Genomic DNA, 12,043 nt, shown 5'->3' on the forward strand with positions numbered 1-12,043 from the left:
ACTCCTCTCATTTCTTCCTTGATTCGTACGGAAAATAGCACATTCATAATTAAATTCTCCGAAATCACTACGAATTGTTCACTTAAGCAACCCAGCTAATGCACAAGAATAAAAGATTAAGGCGTGTCAGTGTTGAACCTGAGCTGTCAAACTACGGTGCAGAAAAAAATTTGTTTACTTAATGACTTTATCGTGTCCTGACATAGGTCTGCGCTCGCGAGCGGTACAGAGCAGAAGGCAGAAGGACAATTCACAGTGAAGGCATTTGCTTTTCTTCTATCTGAACCAACACTGGTACAGGCATTTACTAGAAATGCAGGTGGTGAGACTCGGTAGGGAACCCGTTGTGGAGACTCTTGGACAAACAAGGTTTTGAAATAGTTGTTTATTCCAGCCAGGACTAACTAATACACTGGAGGCTAGTTCTAGGGGTAGAAAAAGCATGAATAACACTGCTACAACAGAAGCCAGTGCAGAAGTCCCAGGAGTGGGTGCTAACCACAGTAGCAAACACTAGCATCATCTTAAGGCAACAACTTAGTTGCAAAACAAAACATACTGAATGTGACACTATTCACTGAGGCACTGCAGGGGAGAGACAGCAGACTTACGCAGAGCTGGACCGAGGCTGGAGTCGACGGACGCAGATTTGGCGCCCAGATCGCCTGACTGAGGACTCTACTAAAATGCGGAATCTAGGGGTTTTAAAGAGTCGCGTGGGGGCACTGTTTTTCCCACTTAAAGCCATCCAGCCAATCCCGTAGGTCTCTCGCAGGTGCCTGCCAATCACGGTTTAGTAAGGTCCAGTTCAGCTGAAAGCTAAGCGTAACTGCTCTGCCAAATAAGGCTTGCAACATTATTGTTATACGTCATTTAGCCGCGCCCCTCGGGCTCCCCGGAGTAGGGACTGCTAGGTCAACAGTTTTCGGCGTTTTCGCTCTCTGTCTAACCCTTGTGAGTCTACTGACGTTGCTGTTTTCAGGGCTGGTATCGAACTGGCTTTACACACTAGTACGTGCTTGTTGGTTACAGCGTTCTACGGTGACAACCTACTACAGCGTCTAGACGACATATGAAGTTACATGTCAATTCCTTGAAGAGTAACTAGCTCTCTGTGACCGTGTCTGGGGGCGTCTGCATTTTCGCAAGGCGATACAAGAAATTACAACAGAAAAGTAATAACAGATAGAATAAAATGTTTATGAACCAAAAAAAGTCAAGCCGTAAGTTTAAGTGAACGCTATCAACACTATAACATAAGAATCCGGTTAATTTTTCAACGAACTCCTCAACAGAATGGGATTGACCCATGAGGAAACTTTTCTGTTTCGATTTGAAACCGCGTGGATTACTGCTAAGATTTTTGAATTCTTGTGGTAGCTTATTGAAGTTGGATGCAGCAGTACACTCACGATCGCTGCACTGTCCAGTGACACTGAACTGACCACCCGTCACCAGCACGAATACCATCTTTTGCAGCGCAGACCGTTGCGAGAGGTGCAGGAGGAGATTCAGTGACGGTGCGGTGAGATACCGACAGGGATGTGAAGCCATGCCTTACCGACTCCAGCGCCGTGGCCAACTGCCTGAACTTTCTCAGTTGAGGATCCGTGGCGCCAACAGCCCGATCGAGGTGGTCCCACAGATTCTCGAGTGGATTTGTCTCCGGTGTGCTTGGTGGCCAGGGGGTACAGTAAAGTCATCATTGTGCTCTTCCAACCACATACGTACATTGCGAGCTGTGTAACACCTTGCTTTATCCTGCTGATAGATTCCATACTGCTGAGGGGAAAAAATATAGCATGTAGGGGTGCACGTAGTCCCCAAGAATAGATGCGTACTTATGTTGGTGCATTGTGCCTTCCACAATAACGAGATCACCCGGAGAATGCCACGAAAACGTTCTCCAGATCATAACGCTCCGTCATGGTTGCTGGGTGTTTGCTTACAGTCGTTTCACGCTGCACACGTTAACAGCCATCTGTCCAATGGAACATAAAACTTACCTACATAGAGCAGGCCTATATGTGGCGTCAGCATATGCAAATGCACGGAAACAGGAGTTTTGTCAACACACATTGTCTCCCTAGTCACGTGACTTCGGTACAGCATAAACACAATGCGTCACATCGTTAGTACAGACAGATTCCACTCTGCGGATTCTGCATGCACGTTCATTTTCCATCGATATCAGCAACAAACTTGGTTTGAAACTTTGAACAGCAAAATTCAAAGGTATTTTGCTTGGATATTTCTTTTGTAGGTGTTCCGGCGTAACGACAAGCCCCGGCACGACGATGAAGAATGGAAGAGCAGGGAGGGCTGTGAGATGACGTCAGCCAATAGTGCGCTGAAGAATCCCTCTCAAGGACGAAACCAAGACAAGGACGGCCTCTACGCTAAGAGAACGTAAGCGTCGCGCCGCCTAGCCGCGAGGGAGTAGAAACCGAGCCGTCATAACAAACGCTACAACAGTGACTTATGAACTGTATTGTTTTCAGAATGAGATTTTCACTCTGCAGCGGAGTGTGCGCTGATATGAAACTTCCTGCAGATTAAAACTATGTGCCGGACCGAGACTCTAACTCGGGACCTTTCGCGAGCAAGTGCTCTACCATCTGAGCTACCCAAGCACGACTCACGCCCCGTCCTTGCAGCTTTACTTCTGCCAGTACCTCGTCTCCTACTTTCCAAACATTACAGAAGCTCTCCTGCGAACCTTGCAGAACTAGCACTCCTGAAAGAAAGGATATTGCGGAGACATGGCTTAGCCACAGCCTGGGGAATGTTTCCAGAATGAGATTTTCACTCTGCAGCGGAGTGTGTGCTGATATGAAACATCCTGGAAACATATTACTCGAGAAAATCTTGAACTAGGAGCCAAAAGGTAAGGAAGACATAGGTCGATCAAGGAAACGACACACCTAAACTTCTTGAACATGAAAGGCAAACGTAGCCTATGTATTCAAGACGACGACAACCAAATGTCTGTCATAGGTATCACTTAAGTATTGTGCTTATCATTTATAATTATGAAGTCGTTCTACCAAAAAGCGACGGAAGAATAAGTTACTATGAACCTTACCAATGAAACTGCTTCATATTGTCAGTTTATGGGTGATTTTTAACTACGAACACGACATTGAAAAAAAGAGATACTCGAGTTTCACGTGTATTTTTTTTATTCAAAAGGAATCGGTGAATAATTTTAGGCTGGTTCACGCAGGTGGTCAACGTAATGGCATGAGTGATAAGAGAAGTACTTTGTTTTTGTTGAGCATTGTGTTCAAAGGCTGTGAGTAAGATACGGATCATTAGCGTGCAATCACATTTTACGTTATAATCACCATTCGAATACATCTTAAATTTGAAATGAATTACTAGAACAAACACGCAGGTGTTATACACATCTCTTTATTATATTTGATTCTCTATACATAGCAACTTGCATATTAAGTTTGGTGTCAATAAATTGTTTTTCTAATGAAATAGCCAGCTTGCAAAACATGGAAGTTGATAGGATGTGGCGTTCTTACCGTGCATACCCATGGGCAAGGATACAGTTGTAACATTAAGCAATATTGCTGGATCGGAGCAACAAAGTGACAGTTGAGCTTGGAAAAGGAGTGTGTTGTCGGTTTGTCACTACGCGCAAGCGCAGTACGGCTATGGTAGCTGCGGCTCTCGAGTTCTGTACTGAGAACATTCATACGTTCGCCATTAACGAGCAGCATGAAGTTCGCATTACATGATCCTAATAATCTGGTCACTGTCCGAGGCAACTGTTGCACTGTTAGCTTCTGATACTCCATAAAAGGAACATACCGTCCAGAGAAACGAAGTACATAGGGTGATTCCTGATGATTTTACAAACTTTCAGGAATGATGGAGAAGGGTAGATGTGTCAATGTAAGGCAAGGGACCCTGGTCCGGGAACGACCGAGTCGAAAGTTGTAAGCGAAAATCGTTCTGATGCGTCTGGCAGTGGAACACATGTTCAGATATTGTTGTCGCTAATACTGCAGGATAGGCAACTTTCAGAGGTGGTAGTATAGAGCAAAAGAAGCAGAAAAGTTTAGTAAAAGTGGGCCGTGAAATGCATACCTTAATAGCTATGAGCATTTGTTCATCTTGGACACCGTGAGACTCATCTCTTTTACTGCAAGCTCTATGATTTCCACATTTTTGGAGAAGATGTATGGACCCAAATAAGAAAAAAAGTCCATTAAATATGGGCTCTAAAATGCAAACCTTAAGAGCTGTGAGCACTTTTATCTCTAGAAGAGATGTGTTTGGCAGTAGCGACGATGAACAAGCCCTTAAGAGCTATGAAGACTTTTTCGATAGAAGAGGTATGTTTGGCAGCAGCGACGATAAACAAGTCCTTAAGAGCTATGAGGACTTTTTCTCTAGAAGAGATTTATTTGGCAGCAGCGACGACAAACAAGTCCTTAAGAGCTATGGGGACTGTTTCGCTAGAAGAGATGTGTTTGACAGTAGCGACGATGAACAAGTGCCTTAAGAGTGTAATGGGTCACCCTCTTCTAACATTACCCTTTTTATTTAGAGATAACCCGTACTATGTATACTATCGATTCTTGTATAGGTGACCATTATATCAGCTGTTTAACTGAATGAACTTCATATGATTTTGTATGTGATGTGTTACGTTTCGAGTTAAAATATGTAAAAATAAATTAATTCGTTAGTACTATGTACGTACAGTTAAAATTACTCTTCTTTTAAAAATATCTGAAATTACGAAATTTCTGGTTTTCTTAAAATTCATATTATTAATTGCAACACCTGACAATAATTATTAAAAGTATTCCTGGACGTATTTATAAAATAGTGATATAACTTGGTTAAGATTCTTCTTTGGTCGAGGAAGTTCGTAAACTCTTTTGCTTTGTAAACTCTTTGGAATATTGTGAGTACCGCAGAATGTTAGTGGTAGTGGGCATGCCTCTGATGGAAACGCACGTATTTTGCTAATCTTGTGAACAACAAATTGAATTAGTGTTCTGAAATGGAGATTGTAAAGTCGGAATGATTTTGAAGAATGGGATAAAATAAAAAGATATCCATAGCTACAATCAAATCTTCATCAGTTATTCAGTTCGACAACAACCCGCAACATTATAAAACTTACAGCCTTAAGAATGTACCCTAGACGCCAGACTTGGAGTCAACAACAACGAGATAATGAAGAAAAGTGTAAAGTCTTTCTTTTGTATGTTTTACGCCTCTCGAAGCTTTTGAAAATAATGAACAGACTAAGAGGAATTTAATGGTGATGTATGGGAGGGTAAGATTACGAGAGCTAAGAGCACTTTTTCACTAGAAGAGATGTGTTTGACAGCAGCGACGATGAGCAAGTGCCTTAAGGGGGGTAGGACGTCAAACAGGTCGACTTGGGGCAGGAGAGGCATCATAGGACATTTTATTTTCTACTGTCTATACTTTTACAAATAAATTCATAAAACTTTGTCAGCATGACCAGGAAGGATTCAGGATTCACACTCATAGCAGTGAAAGTTCAAAAACATAACAAAATAAATTTTTTTTAGATATGAAGTTTCATCATTTTTTTCAGTTACTGTTGGCTGCATTTGTTGCTATAGGTGCATTTTTCTTCACAAATAAGAGAGATTCTTTGATGAATTTTGCACAGCATACAAACCATACTTATAGGTGTATGAAACTCTAGAATTTTCCAAATCTATTTAAAACTGTGGTAAAAATTGAGATAATTAATTACAAAATTTGATTTTTTTCTAAAGTTTAAAACGTAACAGCTCATTGATTTTTTCATAAATTAAATAGATTCTATAGTTTCAGACACCTGTAAGTATGGTTTGTATGCTGTGCAAAATTCATCGAACAGTCTCTCTTACTTATGAAGAAAAGTGTACCTATAGCAACAAATGCAGCCAATAGTAAGTGAAAAAAAATGATGAAATTTCACATGTAAAAAAAATATTTTGTTATGTTTTTGAACTTCCGCTGCTACGAGTGTGAATCCTGAATCCTTCCTGGTCATGCTGACAAAGTTTTATGAATTTACTTGTAAAAGTATAGACAGTGGAAATTAAAATGTCCTCTGGTGCCTCTCCTGCTCCAAGTCAGCCCGTTTGACATCCTACCCCCCTTAAGAGAGCAATGAGCACTTTTTCAGTAGAAGAGTATCACAGTAGCGATGATGAACAAGTGCTCATCGCTCTTAAGGTAACGGTATGCACTTTGGAGCCCATGTTTACTGGACATTTTGTTCTAGTTTTCGTGCATGCTATGAACTCTAGAAGTTGCCGCCCCTACAATCTTAGCAACAACGGCACCAGTAAATGTTTTCTGCTGTCAGAGGTATCAGAACGATTTTCACTACAGCTTTCGACTCGATAGTTTCCGCATCAGGATCCCTTACCTCAGATACATTTATTCTTGTCCATCATCTGTGAAAGTTTGCAAGATCATCACTGAATCACCCTGCGTGATAACAGTCACAACAATTATGTAACACTCCGAAACCGTTGTCCACAGCTAACCGGCAACCGGCTGCTGAGGTTGCAGAGCGCAGGACAGCAGCTGTGACCAATCTTGAGCTCTGACTGGCTGTTGCTATGGCAGCTGACCTGTAAACAGCTGGCCGTTAGTCACTTTGTTATCCCGATGCCGACGTCGTGCGTCGGTAGAGCCTTTTATGGCTGCTCTTCCCCAGTCGAGACAGCACCCTCACTGCTTTCCGCGCTGGCGCCAGTCCTCGGCCACCATGTGGGCGCACTTCTCCCCGATCATGATTGACGGCACGTTGGTGTTGCAGCGCACGATCAGCGGCATGACGGAGGCGTCGGCGACGCGCAGGCCGCGCACGCCGTGCACCCTGAGGCGCGCGTCGACGACGGCGCCGACGTCGCTAGAGGGTCCCATCTTGGCGGTGCCCACCGGGTGGTAGACGGTGGCGCCGAGGTGGGGCGCGGCGCAGCTCCAGTAGTCGCGGCCTCCCCGGGCCCGACGCCCGCACTCGCTCAAGGGGAGGTCCCTGACGCCGTAGCCAGCCGCCTGCATCGCCTCCGTGGAACCCAAACGGTGGCTCAGTTCCACGCCGTCCAGTAGCGTCTCGAGGTCTCGCGGGTCGGCGAGGTAGCCGGTCTCGATCAGCGGCGGTTCCAGCGGCTCGGCACTCCTCAGCCTGACGCGACCTCGGCTCCGCGGCGCCAGCAGCGTCGTCATCACCATCACCGCGTCCTCGCTCACCGTCATATTTTTCAGAGCGAGTGTAGCCTCTTCCTTGTAGTTGAAGACGTCTGCTAGTAAGCTGGCTGTAGAACTATCCACAGAGACAAAAATCAGCTGTATATCTGGGTAGCCCGCCGGGTCTACCTCGGGAAAACCTGGAATGCTGTGTAGTGCGCGCCGCGTCTGGATAAATCCCGTGTAAGAAGTAAGGCCTGTCGTCGATAGGATACCTGTCCTGTTCATCAGGTATTCGAACACAGACTCTTCTAACGTTTTTCTCGCCGAAGGCTTCCTCGTGTAGTAGAGCCCGGCATACGATAAGTGATCCTGCAGGTTATACCCTACTCTGAGGTCCCTTATCACTGTTATACCGACTTCTTCCAAATGGGACTTTGGTCCGATACCAGAATGCATTAGTATGTGAGGTGTGTTGATAGCTCCTGCTGACACAATTACTTCCTTCGTCGCTCTAGTTTCCTGTACCTTTCCGTCTTTAACAAACTGCACCCCATACGCACTTTGCGTGTCAGGCCGAATCAGTATCTTCGTTACGTAAGCGGACTTTAGGACGTGCAGGTTTACCCTCTCTTTGGCAGGTGCGAGGTATCCGAGAGCGGCATTCCATCTCGTTCCGTTCTTTATAGAGCAGTGTATTTGTCCGAAACCCACCATCGGCTCGGCGCTGTAGTCTTCGATAATTCTGAAGCCCAGCTCTGTGGCGGCAGCGTCCAAAGCGTCATAAGCGGGATCCAGACGCGCCGGTTTGGACACGCGGATGGCCCCATCGCGCCCGTGTACGGCTGCCACGTGCGGTCTCCTCTCCAGCTCCTCCTCGTCGAAGGCCTCCAACTTCTTGAAGAAGGGCAGCACCTCCTCGTACGACCAGCCGTCGTTGCCGAGCGACGCCCAGCCGTCGTAGTCCTGCGGGCTGCCCCTGACGTACATCATGGCGTTGAGCACGCTGGAACCACCCAGCGTCTTGCCCCGTGGCCATGCGCACCTTCCATCTCTGTGTGCCAAGCAACTGCGCCCATCTGGTTCTGTCAGGTACGACCAATCCACCTGCAACGAAATACACTTTTTTGAAAAGAACTGTCATTACACAACTCTAGTCCAAAACACATTATTATGATTGAAGTTTTGGTGAAAGAAGCAAATTTTAACAGGGAAACAGGAGAAACGTGTAAGTTTTACTCAAAATTCCCCACTCGTGACTCTCCTCTGAAAGTAAAAATGGTTAACAAACCAGGCGAAAATAAATCGCTGCATTTTCAGCCAGAATTACTTTTAGATATTAACCAAAGAAGAGGTTACAGATCATTTTGAATGTTCACCATGCAAGTGTGGGCGTAGAGAGGCCCCACTTAATATGTGAGTGTAGGCTTCAGTTTAGGATGGCACTTCCCCACTCGGCATTTCCCAACAGCGCTCTGAGCGACCTCTCACCACTGCCGGTCTCCCAACGCTTTCCCAGCTGACTGCGCATCTAGCGGCCACGGCATTTTCCATGCACTATACTTTTTATCAGACACAATTCAGACGTTACTAAGGCAGGCCCTTGAAACAGACCTGTCACCCTGAATACTGTTGCTGCTAAACTGCCAAACAGTGTCGTACATTCTCTCGGCGCTCTTTCGGATTTCGGTACCCTGGACGGAGCCACACAAAAATGAGACAAATAGAAAAGTACCACAAGTCACACGTGCTACACACTGCACCGGCCATCAGGCTACAGTGCTCGCCAGACAGTCCAGCGCGCCCTGTTATTTAGTCAGCACAATGACCATTGTGACGTATTTCAGTCCGCCTTGCCAGCAAGTTTCGAAATTTACTGAAGTTAATAATACAGACGGGCATACTTTCTGTTTTGTCTCATTTTCTTGGGGTTGATTTATTCAAGGTTTTTATTAATGTTTCATCAATCTTCTCTTACATGTCTTATTTCTTTTTTTTTCTTTTTTTGTTATTATTCGTAAGGATGCAACAACTGTGTCTTGCACTACCAAATTACGTTTCTTTCTTCATCATGCATCAAGTGTTAAAACATTAGTGCAGAAGATGTTGTCGAGATCTTACATCCTCTAACGTCATTCGCATTTTTAAGCTTATTCTTTACTTTGCCTGCATATGGAATTTCGACAGCTATCCAGTAACAGTTTGTTAGCCAGCACCCAGCAGTGAAGAATAATTTTTCCCTCCTCATAGTGGTTTATGAACATTGTTTTTGTTGTGGCATTGAGCGTGCTGGGTGTAATGCAGCCTAACAACAAAAAGTGACGTACCTGACTGGTAAGCAAATCAGTAGATAGATAATTATATACATGTGCAGACAAACGATGATTACAATTTTAGAAAAATTAGGTAATTTATTCAAGACAAAGAGCTTCACAAATTTAGCAAGTCAGTAACACGTTGGTCCACCTGTGGCCCTTACTGTGGCAGCTGTTCGGCATAGCATTGATCGATAAAGTTATTGGATGTTCCCCTGAAGGAGATCGTGCCAAATTCTGCCCATTTGGACGGCTCTGTCCACAGTGCTCCAAACGTTCTCAGTTGGTGAGAGTTCTGGAGATCTTGCTGGCCAAGATAGAATTTGACAAGCACAAAGATAAGCAATAGAAACTCTGGCCGTGTGTGGACAAGCAGTATCTCGCTGAAATGTAAGCACTGGGTGGCTTGCCACTAAGGGCAACAAAACTAGGCGTAGAATATCGTCGATGTACGGCTGTGCTGTGATTGGGGCTCAGTTCGAAGAGGGACTCATCAGTGAAGGCAGGTCTATTCCAGTCAATGAGATTCCAGGACGAAGATGTGTCTGGCGATGCCCTGGACAGAAGTGGGGTACCAACCTGATTATCGCCCATCATATGGCCCAACAACCAGGAGTGACGTTCTGGGATGCCATTTCTTTTCATAGTAGGACACCTATGGCTGTCATCCGCGCCACCCTTACAGAACAGAAGTACGTCGGCGATTTTCTACACCCGATTTTGTTGCCCTTCATGACAACTCGTCTTGGGCTTACATTTCACCAAGATAATGCCCAACTGCACAAAGCGAGTGTTTCTACTGCTGGCTTTCATGCTTGTCAAACCTTACCTTCGCATCGAGGTCGCCGGATATTCCCTCAATTGAGAACTTTCGGAGTATTACACTGAAGTGACAAAAGTCATTGGACAGCGATGTACACGCATACATATGGCGGCAGTATCGCGTACACCAGGCTTAAAAGGGCAGTGCATTGGCGGACTCTAATGTCGCTTGAAGAAGCTTCTATGTACAGTGCATAGATCTGAAACTATGAATGTGCTGAATTGTGTGATACGCAAAAACGCCCTCAGTTGCAACTAACCTCTCCTCCTGACCACAAAGTTTCTCTGACGTAAAAAATGACTTTAATATTGCACTAGACGCTGCTGCAGAGACTGCTCTTTTATGTTTGTCACTTTTTAAATGTAGTTGTATATCAACACGTCCACTGTGACTTAGTGAGAAACTATAAGCACATGTGTTGCACCTCACTTTTCCTTTTGAGTCCGAAGAACTAATGTCACTGATGAATGGAAATTCTTTCTGCAATTGTTCATTGACGGAGCACTTGAACTTCTTTGAACTCATTCTTGCGAAGAAGTATTGTTATTGTTATTGACGAGGAAAAACAACTAAACTTATCAAACGTAATATACCATAACACGACGTAACACAAAATTCAATCTGATATAATACGGCGCACACAGATGACAAATGGTAGTATTCTAGAGCCAGCATACACTGCGTTGGCGACGCTAAAGTCAACGAGAGCGTATATTACTGTTCGTCTGTTCGAGTTACTTTGTATTTCGTCTACATGTCTGACATAAAACCTCCTCTGCCTCTTCCATGGCTATCAGAAAATATGCAGTTTTCTTCCTTCTTCTGTTCGAGTTACTGTTAGAACCGTTTCGACCGCGCGAATGCGATCGAGTGCGACTTTTTCCCAGTTGCCGTGGTCTCTGACTGCCCATTAGCTGTTCGAGCTGCGGCCAACACGTGTTTGCACAGTAGAAACAGTTTGATAATGGTTTCGACAATTTGTCGTACCCTCTTGTCAAACAATTTCCCGCCATAACTAAAACTAATAATAAAATATACTGATACAGGTGAAACGACTGTCTAATTTGGGACAAATTGGGTCAAGATTGTTAATTTAGTTACAAGCAAGTGTCCCGAATTACCTTTGAAAAAATTCGGGACAGACACACAAAAATCGGGACTGTCCCGAAAAAAACGGGACGGATGGTCACCTTAGAAAAGGTTTCCGACGTCATTATAGCCGCACGGCGGGAATTAACAGATTTTGAACACGGAATAGTATTTGGAGCTAGACGCATGGGAATTTAATATTCCACAATACACAGCGCCAATAGCGTGCCGAGAAAACCAAATTTCAGGCATTACTTCTCATCGCGGACAATGCAGTGCCCGATGTCCTTCACTTGCCGGTCACGAGCAGCGGCGTTTGCATGGTGTTGACAGTGTTAAAGGACAAAACAACACTACATGAAATAACCGCCAGAAACCAGTGTGGGACGTACGACGAACGTATCCATTAGGACAGTGCGCCGAAATGTGGCGTTAATGGCCTATGGAAGCAGACGGCAGACGCGAGTGGCTTTGGTAACGGCACGACTTCGCCTGCAACGCCTCTCCTGGGCTTGTGCCCATACTGGTTGGAGCCTAGACGACTGGAGAACCGTGGCCTAGTCAGACGAGTCACGATTTCAGCTATAGAGAGCTGATGGTAAGGTTCGAATGTGGCGCAGACCCT

General features: G+C 44.9%; 1 protein-coding gene across 1 annotated transcript in view; it reads right to left on the reverse strand.

The window, feature by feature from the left end:
- Positions 1 to 6,134: 6,134 nt before the first annotated feature.
- Positions 6,135 to 12,043, reverse strand: part of LOC124613292 (glucose dehydrogenase [FAD, quinone]-like) — a gene marked incomplete at its 5' end in the record, with an annotated part of 28,160 nt that continues 22,251 nt past the window's right edge. The window contains one exon of the mRNA XM_047141987.1: positions 6,135 to 8,298. Within this exon, the coding sequence (XP_046997943.1) occupies positions 6,733 to 8,298 (1,566 nt within the window). The remainder of the gene's footprint in view (positions 8,299 to 12,043) is intronic.

The sequence above is a fragment of the Schistocerca americana genome, chromosome 4 (assembly GCF_021461395.2).
Source record: "Schistocerca americana isolate TAMUIC-IGC-003095 chromosome 4, iqSchAmer2.1, whole genome shotgun sequence".
Taxonomy (NCBI): domain Eukaryota; kingdom Metazoa; phylum Arthropoda; class Insecta; order Orthoptera; family Acrididae; genus Schistocerca; species Schistocerca americana.